Source organism: Netta rufina, assembly GCF_964035555.1.
Source record: "Netta rufina genome assembly, chromosome: 14".
Taxonomy (NCBI): Eukaryota; Metazoa; Chordata; class Aves; order Anseriformes; family Anatidae; genus Netta; species Netta rufina.
In genome coordinates, this window is record NC_140137.1 from 11,506,967 (window position 1) to 11,533,266 (window position 26,300).

The 26,300-nt window shown below is 39.0% G+C and overlaps 1 protein-coding gene across 1 annotated transcript; it reads left to right on the forward strand.

Annotated features, from left to right (window-relative positions):
• The first annotated feature begins 464 nt into the window (after positions 1-464).
• SFXN1 (sideroflexin 1) lies at positions 465-26,242 on the forward strand. The gene is made up of 11 exons (XM_084295112.1): positions 465-495; positions 11,827-12,001; positions 12,561-12,731; positions 15,028-15,126; positions 16,216-16,291; positions 17,287-17,372; positions 18,601-18,728; positions 19,275-19,324; positions 23,786-23,835; positions 24,520-24,567; positions 25,898-26,242. The coding sequence occupies exons 2-11, from the start codon at positions 11,838-11,840 to the stop codon at positions 25,992-25,994; spliced, it is 969 nt and encodes a 322-aa protein (XP_084151238.1). The 5' UTR covers positions 465-495; positions 11,827-11,837; the 3' UTR covers positions 25,995-26,242.
• The last annotated feature ends 58 nt before the right edge of the window (positions 26,243-26,300 follow it).

Consider the following 26,300-nt stretch of genomic DNA (forward strand, 5'->3'; position numbering starts at 1 on the left):
AAATAGATAGATAGATAGATAGATAGATAGATAGATAGATAGATAGATAGAATCTTTGTTGTCAAAGCTGGGTTCAGGCCAGCAGTACTTTTGCTTCAGAAGTTGTCCCCGTTAGATTGCCCGATGACCCGATCGGTTCACCAGCCGAGCACCGCCGTCCTTTTGGGGAGGAAAAATAACATTTCAGGCAACTCTTCCGTCAGCTTTTCCTGCTTTAATTTCGGAAGCAATTTCAGGGCCGGAGCTGCTCCTAGGCTCGAGGGACGCTCAAACACGAGAGGGGAGCGACCCTGGGGGGGGGGGACACCGGCGGGCCCTGAGGCAACGTTGGGCAGTGAGGCGCCGAGGCCCGCTCGCCCCGGCCGTGGTACCGACGCCCGGCGCTGCCCTGCCCCGGGAGGCGGAGCGGGGCGGAGCGGGGCGGCCGCTCGCCTTCCCCCGGCCCCGGGCCCACGAGAGCCTCTTCCGGGCGGCGCGGAGCCGGCAGCGGCCGCGGTGAGTACCGGTACCGGCCCCGTGAGGGAAGTGGGCTGTGGGTGGGGGGAACGGCGCGGTCCCCCATCAGCCCGGTGTCCTCCGCAGGGGCTCAAGGCCTCCAGGGAGGCCCAGCCCGGTGTCAGCGGGCACGCGTGGCCCCTCTGCGGAGGCCCGCAGCCAGCTGTCACCAAGCCCTGTGTGTCCCCGCTGTCCCCAGGGGCACCCGTCCCTTGCCCAGCCCCTGCTCCCTGTGAGCCCTTTGCTGGCTGCAGGCTCAGCAAGCAGCTGCCTGGGGGAGCCTCCAGGCCTGCCTCCCTCCCTGCGCCATCCGCTCTGCAGGAATATCAGCTCCCTGCTTCCCCAGCTCAAAAATCCCTCCCGAAATAAGCCTCTGGTGTCGGTGTCGCAGGGTGCTGCATCGCAGCTGGGCACCGGTGCGGGCAGGTGAAGGTAGCCTTCATGTCAAGGTGATCGGCTTCTCCAGGGATGAACGTGTCGTGTGGTTTCGAGGCTGGCCGCCTGGTAGCCAGGGGTGCTAATGCTGAGCATCAATCTCTTAATCAACTGAATTACAAATAATTTGGTGTTGTAATGGGTACTGAGATAGCAGGGAACGAAGACAGGCCTTGTGCCAAAGTGCAATTAAAAAATCACCTGTATAAATCCTACCAGGAAAAAAAAAAAAAAAAAAAAAGACTTATAGTGCAAAACCTACAGAAGAAGGTCATGAACACAGCTGGGTGCAGCCAAAGAATCCTGCCTCATTTTACCACAGGGCTTTAGAAATAAGGAGCAGAGACAAGCTTGCAGCAGTCAGGAATGGAATAAGAACTTGGGTTAACCCTTCTTAGCAAAGAAGCTTTTTCTTCCTTAGTGAAGAGGAGAGGTAAGGGTGTGACGTGTCCCTGCGACATCCCTCCTGCGGTGGGAGCGACGAGAGGAGGGATGACACGGAAAGCACGCGCCGTCGAGTTGGCTGCTGCAGCTGCTAACATCTGGATGCGTCTTTAACGCAGAATGATGAAATCTCTCGGCAAGTTACTCACCAAAGATGGCTGCTGGGTTGAGGAGAGAGCCCCAGCAGCAGGCACTATGTCCATTTCACACAGACTGCTGCTTTTGTTGCTAGGCTACAAACAGGATGTACATTTATAAGCAAAAAAAGTGTCCTGTAGCGTTGCCACGGTTTGCCTTCTCCAGCATTCAATTTGATTTTATGCTTGCAATAGGTAAAATCATAGTGCAAAGATATTCTTTTGTGTGTGTGTGTGTGATTTAAGCATCTATTTACTGGTAGAAGCAGATTTGGGAGAGGAAAACTTGGCAAGTGGATTTGTTAACATTTGGCGTAAGTGCATTGCATCATCAGCTGTGCTGCCTCTGTCAGACTGTGGTAGCAGGTGCAGTGCAAACAGAGGAATACCATTGCTTAATAAATCTGATACGTGTTGTTTTTGCAAAAGTGCTTTTTTTTTCCCCTGGAAATCTGTTAGTACTTCTCATTTGAACTAATGATACTACCTTGACCGACATCCCTGGAGAAAGCATTGTGTTCTTTTCTTTGTCAGAGGAATTGAAATATGGGTGGTAGCTCAGTTTGCATTTCTGCTGTTGCTTTGTCAGTGTGTTGTCGTTTTAAAATAGAATGGGTAACCTTCTGCTAGTCAGAAGGTCGTTAATTTCCTGCCTTTTCTCCTAAGCCAGCATAGCAGCTGTTCTCATGGCATTTCTCCTGGAAAATGAAAGCACTGTGTTTGGGCAAAAGAGGCCTAAAAAGGGCCAGTGTATTATCAGAGGAATAAAAAGGCCTAACAGGATCCTTACATATTTTTCTATCAAAGCACCGTGAGAGGTGCTTCAAAAGAACTGAGCTCTGCAGAAACAAGCAAGAGGCTATGGTTGGTTTGGTCTATAAATATGGCAGAGGAAAAAGAGAAGCTGTTTCTCTTCCCATTTTATAGCAGCAAATACTTTTCTCAACAAAAAGATTTTCCAGCCGACATGTCTCATTGCCCAGAACAGGCTCCTGACAACTGCACCTCCAGATGTTAGGGGACTGCTTTGGAGAACGGAGATCTAGGGGCCTAAGTATGTCAAACCTTTTTTTTTTTTTTCCTCTATCCCAGTGAATTTGCACATTAAATGTTTTCAGCAGCACATGGCTCTAACTTCTGAACTGTAACAGTGGGATTCTGGTGAGAAAGAGATACTGCTCTTACCTTCTATTTTTAGTGGGTTTTCAGGGGGAAAAGTGACTTGATTCTCCTGTTTCAAGGACCTCCTAGGAGATTTTGTGAATCGTGATCTGACCTAAATACCTCTGAAATACCACCTCTAGTGAGGGGTCTAAGTCCTTGTAAAGGACGCCGTGCAAGTTGCACCTTTCTTTCAACATTTGTATTGGCGAATTTACCCTCTTCACCTCCTCCATGCAGGCTGAGTTGAATCCTCTTTTAAGCTAGAGGTATCTGTGTATCCAGTTCTTTGTAAGGGAGGTTTTCACATTTGGCTTTGGGAGTTGGGCACCCAGGAGTGAGATGTTGCAGTGTTCATTATCACATCCACACTATGAACAGAGACTTCTCTTCCTGAGGCCAGGTGTTCTCCCTCCCCAGCTCTGTGTTTGCTGACTTTCTGAAAATTGCATGCAAGAGAGGTAAAAGGCCACTCTCATTAACAGAATCTCCTGTAGGGGAAGGTGCAGGAGGCTTTAATCTGGACTCCGTCCCCCATAAAGGCAAAAAGGAACAGAAAATTCTGAACAGAGAGTGAAGCAGTACCCGAACCAGTATCCTCTCTAAGGATGTTTGCTAAAGGATCCCTCCTCAAGGGAATTTAGTGCTTTGTACCTGTTCAGGAAAGCCAACTTCTGGGGTACTTCTCAGCCTTGCTTCTCTCAGAAATATTCTCTCTGACAGTATCACACTCCCTAGGAACCTATAAGTAGTTCTTGTCCTTTAGCCATTGTCAGAAATGCCTCTCTGCTCTGCAAAATAGTGGCGAAAACTTTCTGACTCTCAAGGAATGGACATTTTGACATTAGGGATGTTTCCTGGCTCCGAACAGTCAGCTTTATAACAGACTACAGCTTTAAAAAGCTGTACTTAAATCAGACATGGAGAATTGGATGTGCAGTTATGTCATCAAGACATTTCCTTTGCTGTTGCTCTATTCCCAGTTTTAGCTTAAAGACTGGAAAAAATAAAGACTTGGAGTTTTTTTATTTATGGGTTGATTTTTTTCAAGATGGGTTAAAATACATGGTAAAAAACATATGAATATATAAATGGTTCCAGGGAAAGGAGCAAATCTGCTTTTCATCATCCACGCAGTGCTGTGTGAGCTTAGGTTGCCCAGAGTTTCCCAAATCACATACCCGCCTGGATTATCCAGTCATGCAACGGAGCCTAGCCCCTTGTTTATGAGTCTTTTAAGTGCAGTACTGGTAGCAAATGCAGTTTAAACTTCTGTAAAACCTCACTTGTTGTTTTCAACCACATTTCTTCTTGTTCACGTTGAGATAAATTATCAAATGTCTGGGTTGTTTAAAATTGAGCAGCATGTTGCTGTCGGAAATAAATAGGCATTGCTACTCTTTGGGCTGCTGCTTCAGTTTGAGAAGCGGTGACATGACGTTCAGCGTGAGGTTTGAAATGCGAACTTGGAAAAAGAACAGGGGAGAGTTGAACTCCTGAACTCCTGACAACTCCTGAATCTGCATTTTGGAGGATTGTCGCAACTGCTATTGTTGACCTTTACACAAGGTTTAAAGTCTTCTGCTATTGCTGATTCTGCAGCACATCTAAACGCAGTCGTCGTACTAACATTCTTGATTAGACTTTGTGCTGGCTTTTATGTAATTATTTTTTAAGAGAGGACACTCGGTTATTCCTAAAACCTCTTTTTCTCTCCAGTTAGTGTTCATATTAAGCATTACAACATGAATTTGCAGATGACTCCATCTGATCAGAGAGGACAAGAAATGGGAGTGTGCTCAGTACTGGGGCATTTCAAGGTCCCCTGATTGGCAGTAGGGGTTGAAAGACATAATCAAAAAGTTATTGATTTTAAACTAAAGAATTTTTGTAGAAGGTTACTAAAAATACGGAGTTGAAAGTTTCACTTAAGATAAAAAAAAGACCTTATTTTGGGGCATGACACTTCATTTCTTGGTAAAACCTCCTTATTCTGAAGCGTCTGTAATCACAAACGCTGGCTCCCAAGCACAGCACAAAATGATGGCCAGGAAGTTTTACCATCCCTCTGGGTTTTCCTTTTTCTGAACTGGGAGAGGGTCAGGGAAAAGATGAGGAGGCAGCAGAGAGATTCAGAGAGCAAATGTGGTTTCCTCCCTGTGATCTGCAGGCTGCATCATTGCCTCTATCTGCCTGTGGTCTGCGGAACCACCGCGCCCTGGTCCTGCAGCTGAGCTCCTGGCAGTGGGTTTTGGCACAGCCCCGTGTCTGGCTTGGCACTCGTGTAAGATGTAGAAAGTTTATGAACACGTGATCTCAGTTAGGCTTCGGAAAACATGCCTTGAAACACAGGAACAGCCACAGCGAGGAACATGGATAGTCAAAGCCTGTGTTAGCACTGGGGAGCCAAACCGTGCCAAAACCTTCACTGTCATGGGGTTGCAGTCCCCATGCTGTCGGGCTGCAGGAGTGCCATGCAGAGCAGTTTTACGGCAGCTTTAGAGCACTTTTGCCCCCAGCAGCTGATGCTCACCCAAACAGTCCCGTTGCACAGAGAGGATTTAGCAGCCGTTCTCCACAGGCATTTTGGAAACCAGAGAGTTCAGTAATATGAATGTGCCAGAGGACATTCAGTTCTCTATTACTGGTCTAATTTACTAGGCTGGACCATTACTAACTTCAGGGTATGCAAGTATTAAATACTTCTCTAATTATTCAGTTGTTTGAAACAGATGTGCATTATTTCTTTCCTTGCAGTGTATTTTCCATGACAGATGTGAAGTGTTTGGCTGTTACGCTGTCGTATTTGTTATTTATCCTTTCCACCAGTGCAGAGCATGACTTCAAAGTGCCATTTAATTATGAATTATTTTAATAATTTAAGCAACTGTGAAATAAACGTTATTTCCCAAATCCTCCGCTTGGGAAAGAAGGGTGTTTTCAAGATCAGATTGGGTAATTTTACTGTTTACTTTTCCACCTTAAATTTTAAGGCACTGTTAATTCACAGTTTTGTCCTGCTATGGAGGTAGTCTCCCCTCTGTTGGTGCTTACTGAGTAGCAGTAGCTGTAGGAATAATAAATTCAGGTGGGTTTATATGCACAGTTAAGTGTTAGGTAGTTGTCCGAGCTTGCCTTTATTAGCTGGCAGTAACAAAGTAAACATTTTTACCTTTGTTCTAGAAGATTTGTACATTTACTTCGCAATCCCTTTGCAAACTTTCCACTTATCTCAGGGTGCAGATAGGTTTATTTTACTTTAATTTAATCTAAGTGTCCTCTATTTTTCCTTCACACAATTCCTTCGTGGATATTTGGATAATTACAGCTTAAATCTTCGGCGTGTATGTTTAGAATTGTATCACTGAAGATAAAAGGGTTACACCTTTGACAAAGCCTTGTTTCTAAAATAATAATTACATGGTAAATAGTTTTGTTATAATGCTTTTGTTATTGAGTATTTGAATGCATTTGCAAACAGCAGCACATCTCTAAAATTATATCTGGAAATTAAGGTGACAGCTAGGTGAAATACTGTTGCAGCAACTTAAATTGAAAATTTTGTATTTACTGCAGTCTTGTGATCTCACTTGTAAAAAATAAATATTTTTTTTTAAATCCCGCCTTTCAGTTTATGATGATGACTTCATGTCTACTGGATACTATAATGATGAAACCCTCTTTGTGCACAGTCACCATTTGTACTTTCTGACTGGACATTTTGCTTTACAAGAGCATCCCTTCACAGCACAGGGGCATTTTACTGGCTTATAGTTTTGCTTTATGGTATTTACTTCCCTCTTTAACATTTACTAATAAGGGTGATAAACCGTGAGGAGCATCATGCAGTCTGTTTAATACATGCAATGGTGCTTTTCTTCTAAAAATATTTTGCCGGAAAATGTGCAAGTTTTCAGGACAGAAGTTCCCTCGCTGCCTTAGCCAAGCAGCATTGTAGCAGATCTGTGACTCAGAGTCCCGAGACCGGCAACCTTAGCAGCCTTTCTACTTCACTGCAAGCTTTATGTGTCACCACATTGTATTTTTCCAGTGCCTGAACTGTTACACTCCCTTGTATGATGCATCTTTTCCTCTTTTGTGTGCATTGGTGGTCTGTCCATGGCCACAGCCTTTATGATTTGTATCTTAAACTTAATTAGAAAAGCATTGTTCCTAGTTAGGTTATTAAAGTGCAAGGCAACTATGTTGTTCACATCATTTAGAAGAAAATGTTTCTGAGTGCTTAAATAGCAGTCATGTAAAGTTTTTATCCCTTTTTGCAAAGATCTAAACTTATGCAGGGTGAACACCAGCAAAACTGGAGCCCATATACGTTTGTAAAGACTGGTGATGTTAAAGTCAGTGTTTCCTGTTGCTGCTGACATCTCTTTAAACAAATGCAGTGATTTCAAGCATGACTTTTTGTTGTAGCACATGCCAAGGAATCATCCTTTACTGTATGTTTCCCATTTTCCAGCTGGTTTGCTTTTTGCTGCTGCCACGCTAACCCTTCTTTACAAGGGAAAAGAAATTGAAGCATGTGCTGACAAGCTGCTGCTGCTTAGTCTGCCTAAGAAGGTGCAGGAGCTCTACCTGGTGGTGCTGACCTTGTCTTTGGGGTGTTTTTACTCTGTTAGCATGCCTTACGGACAGCCTGATGACTGTTAACCCTTGCTGTCTCAGTCACATTAACTCTTTTTACCATCATGCCTTCTATTTTTATTTTCCCTGTGTAGACGTGCAGGAAGTGGGAGTTTTCCCAATTGTCCTGGTTTCAGTTAGCACAGAATTAATTTTCTTCCTAGTAGCTGGTGGAATGCTGTGTTTTGGCTTAGAATGAGAAGAGTGCTGATAACACCCCGATGCTTTAATTGTTGCAGAGCAGTGCTTATACTAAGCCAAGGACATCTCAGCCTTTGCTCTGTCCTGCCAACGGGCAGGCTGGGGGGTGCAGTAAGAGCTGGGAGGGGACAGACCCAGGACAGGTGACCCAAACTAGCCAAAGGGGTATTCCATACCATCTGACGTCATGCTAAACAATATATAGGGGTGGCTAGCCAGGGGGAGGGGGCCGGACTGCTCGGGGTTAGGCTGGGCATCGGTCAGCGGGTGGTGAGCAATTGCATTGTGCATCACTTGTTTGTACATACTATTATTACTTTCGTATTATCCCCATTGTATCATCATTATTATTATTGTTATTATTATTTTTGTTATTTTTTTTTTCCTGTCTTATTAAACTGTCTTTATCTCAACTCACGGGCTTCACTTTCCATTTCTCTCCCCCGTCCCAGAGAGGGAGGGGGGAGGGTGAGCGAACGGCTGCGTGGTGTTTAGCTGCCGGTCGGGTTAAACCACAACACCAATTTACAGCTAGTGGGGTCTCTCTCACACCCATTTGCCTAGCCTGTACCGTAGGCTTTCAATCTCTTGACTCTGGCAAGCTGAAACATTTAGAACTGTCTATGCTTTATGTTTCTTGTTGATGATCTTCCCTGCAGGTTTAGGGTTAGGTGCTGTGCCTGGCTCCTCCAGGAGCTGCAAATCTCCAACTTGAGCAAAGCAGTAAGCTGATGTGGGTGCTGGAGCATCACAGTACAGACCTTGATTCCCACTGGTGACACGGGGCCAGCAGCTCTCATTACAAGGCATCAGCTGCTAACCATTCACTTGGCCAGTGCAGGCTTCTCATGCAGCTATCTGAAAATCCAGCCTTTGTCTTAAGGTATGGCCGTACAGGGAGATGAAAGCATGTTTTAGCAAGGATATACATGCTCGTATCAGTTTATCTGGGGCCACTGATGGCCATTACTAAATCATTTTGATGTGAGTTGTGTGAAGCTAAATCAGCACACGGGACACGGCTCGAGGAACATCAGAACCAGCACAAAGTGAGCCATGGAGTGAAATGATGCTAAGATGATCCTTATTGTTTAGTTTTCTTAATATTCAAGGGCTTGTTTTTGTGGACAGAAGTGTCCTATGCAATAAAAGCAATTCACAGACAACCCAGTAGAATATATAAAGCAATTCTTCAGCACTGGCTGATCACAGTGAAAAGAAAGCAAAGAGCTGCTATTTATGGACTGCTTTCTTAAGTGTTCATTAGACAGCTTTAAACAGATTAACATAAGTTATCCTAAGTAGTTTTTAATCTTTCCTAATGAAACTGATAATTAAATTACAAAAATATTGAAACTTAGACTTTCCCATAATTACTAAACCAATCAGGAAGTATTCATAGAACGACTTCCCAGCCCCAATGTGCAGATTATTAATTTTCTTTAGTGGAAAAGAGTTTTTGAGTTAATGAGTTCACCCTGCTTTCCTAGGGTACTGCTTTGCAAAACCAGGTATCACCATTTTAGACCAGAAGATGGTCTATTCTTTCACACAGCACTCTTTGTGGGAAGGCACCTGTGATGGTACAGTAATAAGAGAGGGAAAAGAAACCTGAGCAGCATCTCCCATTCAGATGTTCTGCGTGAGAACTCTGCTCTCCAAACCTGTCCCGAATCCTCATTTCCATGATCCGTGCCATCGCTGTAGGGAAGTCCTGTCTCTGTGCATAGTAAAGGTGCTAATAAAAGCTGCCAGCCAATAACGAGCTTAACAGGGAAAATAATTTTAATTTATTTTTACTCTTATATTGTAGACAATACAAGCTAAGCATAAAAATAATACATAAATACCCTAAATGTTCGGTTTTTAATTTGATGAATTAGACAAGGAAACATTGAGTAATTAGCAGTAAATGTAAGAAAGAAAGGACATTTTTATTTAATAGCACCAAATTAGGATTTTCTAATATTTTTTAAGAAACTTTTTTAGTGATACTGGCTAAGTTATAACACTTCATCATTCAGCTATTAGCTATGCTGTGATTGTGACCGTGCAGAAGGACAACCCTTAGTTATTGTTTATTTAATCTATCCCAGGTTCTAAAATTTTGGTATATGAGCAATAGGTTACTTTGCTTTTTTAATTAAACGTGTGTGGGACGTTGCCTTGAATACTTGGCGATGCTGAGTAGAACGTACTGGCTAATTCCGCTTTGAACATTGCTTATCTTCATTTATAATGCAATTATTCTGCATTCTTGCTGCCTTATCTTTACAGCCTTACAATGGTGTCTGGTGTTTGGTGAAATTGTGCTTATGCATACACGGCTTTTATTGACTTCATGAGCATGTGTAATGTTGGGAAGGGTTTGAGCAATCTGAATGTCATTGGCAGTTCTTTCTGGCAGCTGATGTGTTGGGAAACCAACTTCTCCCTGTAATATACCTATGGTGAACCATAAAACAGTAGGTGACCACTAACTAGGTTTTCACTGTAATTAAATCTCAATGATAGTAACCACCAAAGTCCTAAATGAGGCTCGTGCTTGTGCTATTACATAAGCATAAAAACGTGGGCAAAAGGAGGGAAGATCAGATACTTCTCCCTGGATACTTCACACTCGTAAAAGCCCTTCTGACTGATACAGGGTTCAAGGCAGAATAATTTTCACTCGGTCCTCGTCTGCTTACAAAGTGGATTTCCTGGTTCCTATGAGGATGTTACAAAGCTGAATGATCTCCTTTTTTCTATGGCTGTGGTCTTGTGATCTGTTTTTGCTCTCTTTCAAGAACAGACTGTTATTTTCTTCTTTTTTTGCTAGAAATATTGCTGTATAGTGTCATCTTAATATGTGTTAGTCTCCTTTTCCTCCCTGTCCCTTAACACTGATAATTTAGGTCTGGTTTTGATAGACAAAGAGCTGTAGGCCTTTATTTCTGTTGAATTTACTTTTCCAGTGACTTCCAGGTTTTTCCACTTGCAGTAGAAGAGAGGGATCATAATTACATTTGAGGGATGGACACTTGCTTCTTCAGGTTTCATGACTGTCACTCCTTTTTTTCCCATTTTTTTTTTATGATGAAGACAGTCTGTATCCATAGTTACTTTCTGTTGGTGATTTCTTTTTTCACTTCTCCATCATACAAGTTTCATTATTGACAAAAATGGCTCAGACAGCTTCACAGCGTTCCTAATGTTTGACAGCAGGAGGTAAAGAACATCCCAGCAAAAATCTGAGTTAAGATGAAAACACTGCAGTGGCAGCTTACGTATGTTAGTTGTCCTCAGAATGATGATCTTTTTCCTACTAAAACAGATAAAATGCAATGTGACAACATCTGTGTTGTTACAGATCCAATTTAATTCAGCCGTTTGAATTACAAACATTATTTGGAGGATTTTTTTTAAACTGGCTGTTGAATATGTTGCAGAAATTTCTTTGAAGAAAGTTCAAGCTCATATAACTTGTATTTTGCAGAGACCGCCCTTCCTCCACTACTTCCATAAAGTAATTTTAGTCATACTAAAACAAATTTTAATTTTCTGGCCTCTAAATCCAAGAAATGTACCGGTGAGTTAGCAGTGCCCTTCATGGTAGTTTTTAGCATCTTTGACATATCATTAGGAGAATTGGTCATGCATTCATAATGTGGTAAACTGTTGCATTATATAATCTTTTTTTTTTTGTTAGAATGTGGATTTAGAGAAACAACATTGACTAAAAGAAATCATTGGGGTTTGTGATCTTAACTTTGTTTTGTTTTGCAATGCCAGAGATGTTAGCTGGATTTTGTAAAATATTTCTTCTGCTCCTGCACTTTGTAACAGTTCTTCAGGGATCTCTTGAAGCATTTAATTTCTCTTACCCTTTAAGACAACATTTTCATCTAACACTAATTCATCATTCAAATAACCCAAATTTCTGTTTAGTATCATGTTATTTAGTACAGCTTCTTCTTAGTACAATACTTTTCATCCTTGCGCTCAGACAATCATACTCTTACAGTAAAACATGCAACGCATAAATGTCTTGGGGAAACAGGCACAGAAGTGTTTTTGTACATGTTTAAGTTCTTTAAGGTTTTCTTTAAGTTTTTTACTTACATGAATAGCGACCTCATTAAAATTATGATGATGTCTGACACCGTGTGCTTTCTGTATATACATACCCTTGTAAACTCAGTTCTGCAAGATGTGCATCTCTTCATTTGCTGTAAGCATAATCATTTCTCAGTCTAAATTCTCACAGGTTATAGACACGTTATGAAGTAAGGATAATTCTGAATTGCAATTTTTCCTGTTTTCATCACAGAGTTTTCAAAGATGTCTGCAGATATACCATTAAATATTAATATCAAGGAGCCCCGATGGGATCAAAGCACTTTCGTTGGACGAGCCAGTCACTTCTTTACTGTAACAGACCCCCGGAACATTTTGTTATCTGATGCCCAGCTGGAAAATGCAAGACAAATTGTTCATGATTACAGGTATAAGCATACGGTTATATATTTTAAAGGAAATACTTAAGACACTGTATTGCCCTGTCTTCTTATTTCAGGGCTTGAAACACTATCAGATTTGCTAATGAATGGGGAAATTATGTCATCTGAGAAACTCTGTTAAGTATTTGAAAATACAAAAGTGTCTAAATCTGAAAATGGTTAATATGACAACAGTGTTTAAAACTGCTTCTTACGTGTTATATTGGTGGGGCACGTAGTTCCCAGGTAAATCCAGGTAAATTTTCAAAGTTTCAAACTAATGACTCCAGAGATTTTAGCACTAATATCCTAATATGGTTTGAGTAAATAGAAGTTTGATGCTGGATATATTAACTCAGCCAACATAACCACTGCTAGGAGTTTTGATTCTTCTTATTTCTCCAATTCATTTAAAAGCTGAAGACCTACAAGCTAGCTATTGGAGCAGATGAACTTAGTATGAACATCCCCAAATCCTCTGATACTACATTTGTCACTGGAAGTTGCAGCATTTTGTAACAGTTGTACTTTTTGCTATTGTTCTGTTTTTTTAATTTGTCCCCAGACAAGGTATCGTGGCACCTGGCTTGACTGAAAATGAATTGTGGAGAGCAAAATATATCTATGATTCAGCCTTTCATCCAGACACTGGTGAAAAGATGGTCTTGATTGGCCGGATGTCAGCTCAGGTACCCATGAACATGACTATCACAGGTTGTATGATGACCTTTTATAGGTAAGTAGTGGCAGCATTACACATAACCATTTGCCTACAAATTAGATAAGTAAAAATCAGTGTTATTTTAGTAGATGTGTAATAAATATTTGAAAATGTAAAATTTTGCTTCTTTTTCTCTTCTCTCTCTGCTTTCCCTCACACCCACACTGATTAGTGGTTTCCTCTAGAAGTAGCTGTGAGATAAGCCCTTGGCCCCTTCTACTCCTTCACCAAATATCCCTCTTTTCCTCTCCAAACTGGGAAAGTTGAATGTTCCAAAACCCCATCCTTGTAGGAGAGTTGTGTGAAGGACAAAGAGGAGGAGATACCTGAGAATCTCTAAGCTTAGAGATTTGGCATGTAGGACAAACTGTCTGCCAAGTAAGTACTAACTATGCTTCTGTCCATCATTAATCAAGTTCTCCAGCTCCTGTTTGATCCTTCTATTTCCTTATAGTTCTTGAATCACTGATACAGTGAAGTCCCCCAAAGTCAGTGGACTTCTGTTCATAGACTTTGTGTTAGAAATATTTTTGTGAAACAATGCTTTGTTAGCAAGAATTAATGGCAATTTCAGAGGAAATAGTAATTGTATGTTTGAAGCTGAGATTTTACAAATTCTTGACTCACCCATTCCAGAAAGGCACAGTCGTTTTGGAAAGCGCTCTGCTGTGTTTTTAAAAAATAGCCAAGATAATGAATAAAACAATCAGTCTAATTGCCCATTCATGAGCACTGCTTTCTGTTAAGTGGTTATTCTTTTATGCATGTTCTATTATCATCTACAATACTTACACATAATATAATTATAATTACAGCAGCTCTATACTTTTTTTTTTTTTTTTTTTTTTTTTTTTACATTATTCACATAGTCACTCAGATTCAAAACTAGGTTGTTTTAGCCTGGAAGATGTTGGTTTATTAGGACCAAACCCGTAGCAGTGGATTTTGTAGAAGTGTTAGATGATGTGGTTCAGGCTCTGTCTTACTGTGTGCTGCTGTGTTCTGGTTACTGCTGGTCACTGGGAGAAGCAAATTCCTCATTATACCTATGAGGACTTTTAGGCACGCAGTAAAGCAATGTGAGTCATGCCTGACCTTTGCAGCGGGCCTAACATCCTCTACCACCGCAGCAGCAAGGAAACTGGAACAGATGAGTCAGGAAAGAGAGTTGCTCATGCGTAAGAAGAACAGAGGAAGAACAGAAGTAGTGATGGAGAAAATCCAGCTAGTTTACCGCTGTTACTTTGGTTTCTCATTCAGATACCAGAAACTAGAGGGAGTAAGAATACAATTTCAAATTTCCTTTATTTTTCATTTTTTGCAGTCTTACGAAATAGCTTATCTTCCAATTTCAGAATCAAAGCATCATGATAGACACACACCTTCTTACTCTAGCATCTCCTCCTTGCTTTCCTGCTTGTTACAGAATAATCCATACAACTACTGTTTTGGTTTTTTTGGTGCTCTTAATGTCCATTTTAGCCTTTCAATGAGAACCACATTTCTTTATTGTCACTGCCACATTAGCTTGTCAAATGGGGACTCTGAGACTTGTGAAGAATATGTTTGTTCGTTTGTTTGTTTTGTTGCCCCCTCATGCACATTCACAAGCCAGCACCTTTGAGTCCTAAGACATCTTCATACTGGCAGTGGCACCGTTTATGAGAACTCCTTGGAGATTTTTGTGCTTGGTCATTTTCACCCACCATTAATGCTGTACTGAAGCAGATAAATTTCTGTGCTGTACCTGTACTCCTTAAACATACAGATATTTGCATGAAAATTGTTTGTCGTTTTGGAATGTTGTCTTTGGTTCTCCATGTATCTGAATGTTTTGGTGTCTTGGAGATATATGAAACAATGAGGTCATACTAGATTTTTGAAGACTGAGAAGATAAACCATATCTCTTAAAACCCAATTCTCACTCAGTTATGGAGCTTCTAATGAGAACAAGTCAACTGTAAAGGAATAATAACACTAGAAAAGTGTTCTAGTTCTTAACAGACATTCATTTTTTTCTACGTTTTCTTTTTTATAGAGAAGTTTGCTGTAATGGTTTTGTTATTACTACAAACCATTGTCCCAAGTGAACCTTTCTATTTATTTTCAATGCTTCTAAAATCTATTCCTAGGAGTAGCTTGTAGTTTCATTATTAAGACAGTATCTCATTGACTGAATTGTTTTATTCAGATGAACAAGAAACTGCATGATTGCTGCTTGCACAGGCTTTTCTTGATTTGCCATCATTTTTCTGTGCTGTTGATTCATCTGTGTTTTCAAAAATGCTAATAATTGTTTCTCTTTTCAAGAACAACACCGGCGGTGGTTTTCTGGCAGTGGATTAACCAGTCCTTCAATGCTATAGTAAACTACACGAACAGGAGTGGTGATGCCCCAATTACTGTCAGGTCAGACACTGAACCAGATACTTCCGATATGTTTATAAGTTGCTCTCTGATGTACTGGAACAAGGTTGGTCTTTACAGTTTGAGATGATAGATAAGTTTATCAGTGTTTATTATCAATCTGATACACATAGACAAGAAGCCTGAGGGTGATGGAGGTGAGACCTCTGTTTCTGCCCTTAAAGATAAAACTAAGTGCCTCAGTCAAAAGCAGTTTACCAACAGCACAGGATTTAAGAGCAGTCTGTGTTGCATTGATCAGTCACCCAGTTGAAAATGCTCTCACTTTGGTGTTATGCTAAGGTATTTCTAAGTTGATGAGTTGTGTAGATCTCCAGGTGTCTTTCTGTGTTACCTTCCTCTCTGTGTCCTGCAATGTAGCGCACACCATACTCTGTGCTTACTTGCAAAGAGGACCTTTCCTGGTATAGGTCTGCATAGTACTTTAATTGAAGGCAAAGAGAGGGATTAAATAGGTGCAGAGAGCCAGAAATCATGAGTAGGAGACTGTGGAATTGCAGTGCTTAGCTTCCTGGTTTTGAGACTGGCTTTCTTGTAGATGTCTGGTAGGAAGCAGTGGATTAAAGAATGTACAGACACCTCTGAGCTGGGAATTATATAAAGTGTGGCTTAGGACATATTGAGTAGGATTTGGGTGTTTACAGCATAGCTACATGTATGGTTTTTTTTTTGTACAGTTGGTTTCAATTGCTCTTGCAGACATGACCTTAGAAATCTAAACTGATTTTATCAGTTTAAGCAGTTAGGAAATTAAACACAGAACTCAATTCTTGAAAATGTGCATTCAGAGGCAAGAGAAAATGCCGAACAGATAGCAGTGCAGAATCAGTAGAACCTGATTCAAAGTTAAAATGTTGCCTGCATGTTGTTACTACCGATGGTGAAAGAAAAGTGGTTAATTTATTGTCCCATTTGACTGTTCCATCCTTTTCTTACTGCAGTGTCACAGAAAGGTCTACTTTTTAAATTTCATAGGTGGAGGGGGCTAACTGCATGTAAAAGGCAGTCATTGGTGAAAATGTAATAAATGTAATTGTTGTCTGTGTGCAAACATCTTTATTTTTGTTTTAGCCAGCTGGGAACAGCCTATGTTTCTGCTACCACAGGTGCTGTTGCAACAGCTTTAGGACTGAACGCACTAACAAAGGTATTGTCGATGCTTTTTCCATTCTTAATGAGATTTTTGGTGTTCTGTGAAATGTCTCATTTCTCCTCCTGTGCATATGTCATGTTGTGCACAGCTCCCATTATGGAGTTGAATTGCCTTCTTTAGATCCCAATCTTATTTTTCCCCCAAATAGATGCTTTTATATAATTTTTTTAAATGTCCTATACTTGCTGTTTTCACAACACAAAGTGTATCAAATGTAAGTGCATTTTTTCCAGTTTCTTTTTAACATGACAAGGTAGTACTGAAAGTTAATTGGAGTGGATGTGTAATTACAATGATGTGGAACTGTTAAACCATGAACTGTATGTTTGTGTTTTTGAGGTACAGTATCCCTTCTGCAAACATGAAAGCCTGCTCTAGGCTGGCTGAAGAACATGTGAAGAGGTGCTTCTCTTAAATGCAGAAAACTCAAATTCTTTCAAGAAATGCACAGCATGTTCAAGAAGGAAGATTTTTTACCAAAAAAAAAAAAATCTATTTTATACCTCTCTGTTTCTGCTGTAATATACTAGGAGCAGTACAGCATGGACAACCAATGCAATTCCAATTATACAAGACATAGACTAGATGAATAGCTTTGCACAGTGAGTGCCTGTAGATGTGAAGAACCTATTACAAATGCTGCTGGCTGTAATCTTGCCAGTGGAGGCAGTGAAGTTAAGGTCTATTTAGTGTTCCCGTTGGGCTGATAGGCGTGCTCAGAAGCTGACACTTGTCTGCAGTGATGCTATTAAATTAAGATAATTTTTGCCAGTCTCCTGACAGCACTCACCTGACAGAAGTACTTATAACTTAGGTCTCATTTCTTTTTTTCTCCTTCGTCCCACCAGTGATGTTTTTGCTGAATTTTAATTTAAAGGAAATTAATCTGGTCTATCATGAACACATAAAGCATCTGAATATGACCTTTTGAAAAAATTATTATGTAATAATTTTTCTTTTTTTTTCTTTTCCCTCTGTCCTTTTCACAGCATGTCTCACCTCTTATAGGACGGTTTGTTCCTTTTGCTGCTGTTGCTGCTGCTAACTGCATTAATATTCCACTAATGAGACAAAGGTAGGGAAAAGAATGAAGATCACTCATTCTAGAAGAAAGGATGTTATTGAGTTTTTAGATCAGCAAGGTACTAAATAAAGAACATTATGTATCTTTAACCTGTTTCTGAACCTTGCAAAGACCTCATGCATGATCTTGTTTTGATTGATTGATTGTGACACGTATAAAATAGAACATCCTCATTCTCTTCAGATAAATATCCATTTAGTTCTTCAGTCTTAGATCTCAGAAACCAAGTACCTGTCCTTCAAGACATGATCACATGGGCCCTTTAGATACAAACTGCACTTTGGAAAAATATAATCATCTCAAAAATGGTGCTTCAAATCCCACATACAGAAGTTAGTCATAGAAGTCAGGCTTTGGAATTCTATTTAATTATCTGAGATTACAAAAATATGCACTTTCTCAGCAGCAAAGTTTTACATATATATTCTAATTTGACCAGGACTAAGAGTAGAAATAAGGAAAAACAAATTAAAAGCATCCTCTTATAAACACAAAGTTATGATCAAAAAAGGGAATCTTTGAAGTTTATATTCATAGCAAAGTTCAGTGCATGGTATTTTACTTCTTATAGAAGATGGGGAGAAGAATTAAGGCAGTCCTCAGTCTATATGCCCTTCTGTCTGCTTCTCATTCTCCAAAAGGTTCTCCCCAGTACGCAAGTTTAATATCTAATCCTGTGCGTAAGCAAAGGGTAGAGAATAATACAGTTATAGAAATGTAGTTAGCTTTGTGCATACATGTACTTGAATACTTTCAAATATGCTCTTGTAAGTTAAAATGTAAACCCAGACTAGCATGTCAGAGAAGGATTTTCACAAAGCCTTCATGTTTTAGTTCAGTTAAACTAATCTTCCTGTATTCCCCATGTTGTCTGTGGAAAAGGACAGACTACTCTGAGAGCAATCCAGAAAATTTTACTCTTCTGATTTTTTTTGAAGAAACTTCTCCCTTCTGTGTACTACAGAAGTAATTGATCTTGAAATACATATGACCAGGTTCAAGTGTCAGATTGATGTTACAAATACTCAGTTGTTCATTTCTTAGCATATTTTCCCCCAGATCTTTCTCTGTCTTTTGAAATATTTATGCCAAAGATGGAAAATAAAAATAAAGAATATAATTGTTATATTTGACAAATTTAAAAAGGAGAGATATTATGACAAAAAAAGTGGATACATGTATGTCAGTCTCCATTACGTTTTTCCGTCTTATTCAACAGGGAACTAAAGTTTGGAATCCCCGTCACAGATGAGAATGGAAACAGACTGGGTGAATCAACAAAAGCAGCTCAGCAGGCAATTACTCAGGTGGTTATATCAAGGATTCTGATGGCTGCTCCTGGCATGGGTAAGAGTAACTTCAGTCAAATACAGCACTTACAGAAAAATTATTATGATTTCCTAATGTGAGTGACACCTGAAATTCTATATAAGTGATTTTCTCAAAATCGAATTATCTTACAATTATGCATGCAGTATTTATATTTGTTAAATTTTAAACCTACATTTCTTACTGTAAAAACATTCACGATATGCTACACTGAAGTGCGACAGATCAGTTACTGGGATGCATTTGCAGAAATGATACAGATAGCAAAGGAATGGTAGCAAATTCTGCTTGACTGGAAGTAGTTTATTGAAAAGTAGATGCTTTGACCTATGCCAAGTTACTGAACTCAGGTTTAGTTATGTGCAAAATTAGAAGTTCCACTTACTGGGATAGTCTGCCTTTCTAGATAGCAATCCATTATCTGGATATGTGAAATGAAAGCTCGGTTTCACAAACAATTGTGAAAACTGAGTTACCGTATTGGTTCATCTAAACGGAAAATTAAAACAAAGTGCCTTTTTCTCCAAGGTTGACGTTTGTTTATTTTTTAACATTAATTTGCAGCAATTCCTCCCTTTATAATGAACACATTGGAGAAGAGAGCATTTTTGAAGGTTAGTCTTCGATATTCTATTTATACGTACTTTGCATACTGAGTTAATATTTTCGTGTATTTAAAATACTTTGAGTCTTGATATTTTCTTCCCAACCAGTCCTGGAGGACATCATTGTAGAGTATGCTTTACAGCTGTTACTTTCTTTATGGCTTTCGTAGACAGAGATAGCTTGGTTCTTTTTATCATTCTGTAAAATTAAAATATTGTGAACTTTTTTGTTACTCTAGTAATCATCCTTAAAATGCAGAGTTTCTCCTAATAAAGAAACCTTCATTTTATCAAGACTTAGAATGTAGCTTATGCAAAAAACAGCAAAACTTTGTATAATGCTTTTTTTTTTTCCAAGATGAAGAAGCATGGGAAGTTGCCTATTTCTATTTCTTTTTCTAGGATATAAGTTGCTAAAATATTTCATTTCCTATTGTTTCTGTTCTTCACACTTGTGCATAGCTTGATTACCCTTGGCCCCCATTAACAGGAAACACTATTACTCAGAATTTTGAAACAGGAAACATGGTGGATGAGTTTTAGAGTAAAAGTCTGTCCCTGCTGCTTTTGTCTCTCAAAAAAAGTGAAACTGCAGTGCATCCAAATATACTACTTGCTTGCAATTTAAAGAGCCCTGTACTGATTTGACTTACTTGCTGATGGCTTTTGACACACGTCCTGTTTGAATAACTTTAAGCAGCTGTTTCGTTCTTGAGAATGTAATACTCAGAACATTAGCCTTTGTTTTCAAAAAAAAAAAAAAAAAAAAAAGTTATTTGAGAACAAAGATGATTTTACATGTTTTCAACATGAGAGAAATGTCAAAAATACAGTGAATTCAACTGGCAAATACATGGCATTTGTGAAGAAATTGTGAAAATTCTCAGGGTTTGCAGACAGATCTATTGTTTTTGTGCAGTATAATCAATATAAAGGTGTTGTGAATTTTTCAGATCAGCAAAAATGAGCGATTTCTTCAGTGACTACTCAGTGGTCTTTGGTACCATCATGACCGTTTATGCTCACCTGTTCCTCCCCCTCAGCCTCAAAGACTGAGCAGAGGTGAAACACTGCTCTGCAGGTAGTCAGTTGTAACACTTGGTAGAGATTAGTATTAAAACCATTAAGGAATGAGCTGCATTTCTAACAAGCAGCTTCTGCATGTTCTTTTGAGGTTTCAGTCGCACCATCCCCTTTGCAGTTCTCCAGCACCATCCACAGAACGCTTTACTAACTCATTTCTTTAGTCTGCTTTGCACGACATCACCACTCTTTAAAAAAAAATCTGGTAAGCTTGCCAAAGCATACTAAGCAATATGCAAGGCCAGACAACAGTTACATGTTTTTTAAATAATGAAGAAAAAAAATAGAATGATGTTCTGCAGTAAGACAGAAAGAAACAAATACTTCTGGAATGCTCGTCTCAGTGATAGCAAGCTATCATCCTCTGACACTTCAAATAAGATAGAGATCATATAGTTCTATTCATCCCATATTCTGATAGTGTTTTGCATGAGGACATTTTGATTATAACGTTAGTATAAATTACACTGTTCCCAAAAGTTATTACTAGAAAATGATTCAAAAATGGTTTTAGAACACAAGCACATACTTGCTGGTTCAAAAAGAATCTTATTACTTCCTCAGAAAGCTCTGAAAATTATTTTTATATACATATGTGTGTGTGTGTGTTTTTGCCATAGGTTTCAGCACTGGCTTGGCTGCCTTTTATGCAGTTAAGCAGTCTAGTGATTCTTGATGATGTATACTGGCTGTATTATTTTTCCCTACTGACAAGCACTTGACTAGCTGTGTGCAGAACCAAATTTATTTGCTGCAGCTGAAGGATCCATAAATGACTGTGCCCTGAGGCACAGGGTTTTAGTTGCAGATTACATTTCTCCTAAGGCAACACTTCACTTCTTCCATAGAAACTTCTGAAAATCACAGTTGAAACTGAAGTGTTTGATTTATATTACCACTCTTGTATCTTCAGCTACTGTTTCTCTTGTGTTCTGCATACTGCGTTAATATTCAGCTTGATTCCAGAAACTTCCTTTAAGGTCCTTAAAACAAGCTACTTCGGGTTCTCCTAGTGTGCAACTAAAATATGTATTCAAAGCTGCTACAAAACCAGAAAGCTTTTTTTTTTTAAAAAAAAAAAAGCATCTTTCTTGAATGCCTTATGCCTTAGATTATTCTATGCATTCCTAATTTAGCCATCCTTTCATTAATTCATTTTCTTGAAAACAGACATAGCTAGACTGAGAAAACTGATAGATTTGGGGATCTAACAGTAAAAGGAAGCAGTTAGGGAAAAAAAATCTGATTCCCCATATGGGTTTTGTTGGTTTAATTATCATTTCTCCATTTTCTGTTTGTACTAACTGCTAAAGATGCCACAAAGTCATCTGGAAGTGAAATCCTAATTTGAAACTGCCTTCTTCTGTAGTTAAATGATAGATCTTTAACAGACTAAATTCTTCTGTCCTCTTGTACTTCTCTATTTTATCTCTTTGGAAGGATGTGTAGCCTCTGTTTGGGACTTGCTTTACTGTTTTTAAATTGTTCCCTGGGCATCTATTGACCTTCTACAGTCAGTGATTTTACATTACTATCTCTCTTAATTAGTGCAGTCTGGTACAATTCTTGAAAAATAAAGGCTATAAATCAGATCGAGCACCTTGGCAAAATTGTTCCACCAAATGAAATAGATGTTATTTATATTGTCTACACTAGACACCTATCAGATTAATGACCAACTTAGTTGAAAGCTAAAAACCAGCATTTACTATCATGATACTCTTCTAGTCTTTTTAGCTGTTACAAGATATTTGGGGCTCTTCTGTTACGTATCTCATACTGCAATATTTATCACCCCTCTCCCTTAATTCTCCTCATAGTCTGCAGCTATTCAGAGTACCGAGTTTGACTTCCTGTCTGTCAGTCTCTTACCATTTGAACTCCCTCAATATATAAAATCTAAAGCCTTTTGAGTAAATTTATCCCAAATGATTATCAATTGAAGGTATGGTTAGTGGAATGCCAGAACAGCGGAGCACAGCTGAATTCAGTCTTTATCCTTCTTGCTTGCTTGTCTTTTTCCATTTATTATCTATTGTTACAGGTTACTGCTGAATTGCACAGCTCTTCCTGCACTCATGTCTGGATTACAGATTGACTCAAGGGAGAAAAAAAAAAGAACAATCTTCTACATCATTTCTTCTCTCAGGCTCTGGAGAAATTTTAATACACAATTGTTTACCATGCCTCTTACACTGCTGTGGCCTTACTTACTCAGCACCATCTTTCTCCTACTGTGCTTTCTAAATGTCTTTTTTCTATTTCACATCTCAAGTACTGCTTGGCTTTTTGTTCACCTTCACCAGTTTTCCCTCTGACTTCCATATCTTGAAAACTAATGCCTCTTGCAGAAAAAAACATCACATTTGTTGAGAACATCATCCACTATAACACATTTTTACTCATCTGTTTTATTTAAAAATCAGTTTCTTATTATCGTAGCAGTTATACGTCCTACTTACTGAAGGCACTGTTTTTATTGTAACAAAAAAGCCCAGTACAGCAGAGTTATTTGAGTAGTTCTGGTTTTATTTCATTAGTAATTTCAACTAGAAATCTAACATGGGTTAGGGGAGGGGATTCCTCAATCATTTAGAGACCTGCAGGAAAACTATATTTCTTGGCATGTGTTCAATGTTAAGGAATGTAGTAAAAAAAAAAAAATTTGCATTGTGGGTTGCTTTCTCTGCATAGCCTCCCCCCTTCTTCCACATTTTTCCTTTAATAAAAGGTGTTGTGTTCTCTTGCAGAACTGGAGTGTATTAGACTGTGTGGTAAAGGGATGAGTTCCTACACACCACAGCAAATCATAGGACAGGAGGAAGGGTTAAGAGGAGTAGACTTTTTTTTTTTTCCATTGACACCTTCCGTATTTTTGGTTGGCGGTTGCTGTGGTGCACAAAACAAATCTCCTGTGTTAAAATCATTTGATGTCACCAAAAAGAGCTGTAGCCAGACCTGGCTCTGCAAAGTAATACCTAGCCCAAATTCACTGTGCCCTCAAGAGGCATGGCAGCACATTGCACCAGCAGCACCACTACAGACTGACTGTGCTGCTAGCTAATGCAGGCTTACATGACTCAAAAAGAAATTTCCCACGTACTCAGATCAGGACCAGTTCATAAATAAAGCCAACCACCTTTAAAAGTAGTTTAAGTGACACTCTGAATAACACGTGTATCACTGGGAATTTTCTTATTGTTTACAAAGGGCTGGGATCAGGCTCTCACACCAGAGCTCAGGCTTAAGGAATGCTGGTAATTGTGTTACTATCATCATGTAGAAGTCCTTCAAGTGCAACCTGTCCCTACAATTCAAGAAAGAGGTTTCCAAGAAGGTGGGAAGAAAAGATGCTCATACTTACTATGTACCTTTTATTTTAAACAGAGATTTCCATGGATGAGCGCTCCCATTCAAGTTGGATTAGTTGGATTCTGGTGAGTGATTTCTTCTGGTTGTTTCTGCTATTTTAAGGTGTAACTGCAGGTTTTTGGGAAATAGTAGCAATATTTTCACTTTGTTTAAAAAAAAAAAAAAGCTATGTATTATAAGGCAGTAAAGACAAGCTGCACAAATGATATATTGCTCCAGTGAGCTGAGAATAAGACTACAGCAGTTGCTTCATTTCCACATCTGTAACTGATAATACCATTTAAAAAAAGCAAGCAGTTAGTAATGAAGAAGCTGCCAAGAAAAGAAGGGGCAGGGGGAAAGAAAGGGAGCGACAAGAAAAGGCATGTAGTAGCTTGATTAGAAAAGATGCTTTGCCTGCCATCTTCATAAACAATAATTGGAATCTAATCTTGTCATTTGAATCCTTAAATTGTCTGGTTAATGGAAGGTTTCGTTTGCTGTTGTCTAGCATTTTATGTTGCTATGTACATCAGTACAAAGCACTGAAAGGACAAATGAGTTTTACACACATTTGAAGGCTGGTATTGATGCATTTAAGTACTAGATTGTAGCTAAATGATTTCATAAGATGTAATGCAGTGAGAAATAGCTTACATAATATTTAATGGAACTTTAGCTCACTGTCCACACTTTTTTTTTTTGCCTAAAGAGTTACAAATTTCCTTTTAGCACTCTAAATATAGTAAACCTATTTTTGTTTTCTCTAGTCTTGTGTTTGCAACACCCCTGTGTTGTGCGCTGTTTCCTCAAAAAAGGTACGTATTCCTCTTAGGTTATTTTTTCTTTAATGTTACACTCCCAGATGCATGCAAGATACTGCAAAGAGACACAAACAAATTATCGTTGCTTTCCAGAGCATACAGTCTCAATTCCCATATAACAAATGTGATAAAAATGAGAATATTCATAAAAGTAATAGTTACATTACTCATCAGTAATACATAGTTGAATTGGGCTAACTCATTTACAAACTGCTAGCAGCTTCAGAGATGCAGTGAAGTAGGGATACAGAGCAAGAGAGGATTGGGTGAGTAGTTTAACCGTAGCATTTCAAGCTGGAAACTTCCCTGGTTATAGAGAACAGCACTTGACTATATGTGCTTATTTGCAATTTGATTAATGTTTCTCCAGGAAGAATTCTTCTTCAATACAGAAAGAGCTCAGTACTCAAAACTCTTAGAGAAAATATTTCAGAATGAAACCTGGATGAGTTACCTTCAACTGAAATTAACTCAAATTGCAGGATGTACTATAAACACGGTCTTAAATTCAACTAACCTGTCCCCCTCTCATTATTAGTGGTTGTCACAATTACTACAGTAAGTTGACAAGCTGCTAAATTTAGCTTAAAAGATACCAGCTGGAGCTGAATTGGTTAAAATAGTGAACATTTGTAGTTTTTGACTTCCAAAAAAAAAAAAAAAAAAACAATTCTCATCTGATTTAACTGAGTAGCAAAAAGCACATATCATCTGTTTCCTTGCCTGGCATAGCAAAAAACTGTGGTTAAAAAAAAAGTATCACAAGGCTACCTGGAGATGACTTGGTTCACTAGATTGTCAACTAGCATAGAACTGTCACAGTAACACAGTACTGTGGTACAGTTCTTGAATCTAACCAGGGCTCTCAGTTTTACAGGAAGATTAGATCTCAAACTGTGCTTAGGAAATTGCAGCTATTTACATGACCTGGCAGCTGAATTCACTTGACTATGAGATGGCTTTTATAAAAATAAACATTTTATTGAACTGAAAGGTAGTAAGTTAAATAGGTAAATACATTATATTTAAGAAAAAACATCTTTAGGAAAGGAAGTTTCTATTGCCAGCAACAACCTTAAGCAACTAAGAAGATTCCTACCCTCATGATAGTAGGAAATTCACTGTTTCTTGATAGAATATCTCTATTGCGTTTTAACTGCAGGTTCATTTGCCCCTGTTCTGTGAAGTGGTTTCTCATAAAAAGTTCAAAAAATGTGAAAACTTTTTCACAATCCAGGAATTTTAAAACACAGATGCATCATCTATCTTATTTTAGATTCAAGTGCTTGTTATATATAACCATCTTACTGTTTCTTTTGCTCAGTTCTATGTCTGTAACACGCTTGGAACCAGAATTGCAAGCCAAGATCCAAGAGAACTGCCCTGAACTAGAACGTGTATACTTTAATAAAGGACTATAATTCATGGAGGGGAGAATACCTGTCAAGGAGGACCTTGTGAACTTATTTTTGAATTGTGTGCCAACATAGTTGAAAAGGAAAATTCATTTTTAACTGATCCTTTTGTTAAACAAATTTGATCATCTGCATTATTTTACATTTTAAAACTTTCCTTGTTGTAGTGTTTAAATTACAAAAGGTCATTTTGTCCACTTTGGTATTGATTAAAAGTTTAACCATACATATCCAAAAAACGTTTACATAAGCTCTCAAGCAGCTACAATAATAAACAAGCACATAAAGGAGAATACTATTACATTGGATTTG

What these genes read in the sequence shown, in the direction of transcription:
- SFXN1 (XM_084295112.1), top strand. Translation starts at nt 11,838, where the DNA reads ATGTCTGCAGATATACCATTAAATATTAATATCAAGGAGCCCCGATGG. An exon ending in GATGCCCCAATTACTGTCAG is followed by an intron (nt 15,127 to 16,215) that starts GTCAGACACTGA and finishes TTTTTGTTTTAG; the next exon opens with CCAGCTGGGAACAGCCTATG. An exon ending in GTTGGATTAGTTGGATTCTG is followed by an intron (nt 23,836 to 24,519) that starts GTGAGTGATTTC and finishes TGTTTTCTCTAG; the next exon opens with TCTTGTGTTTGCAACACCCC.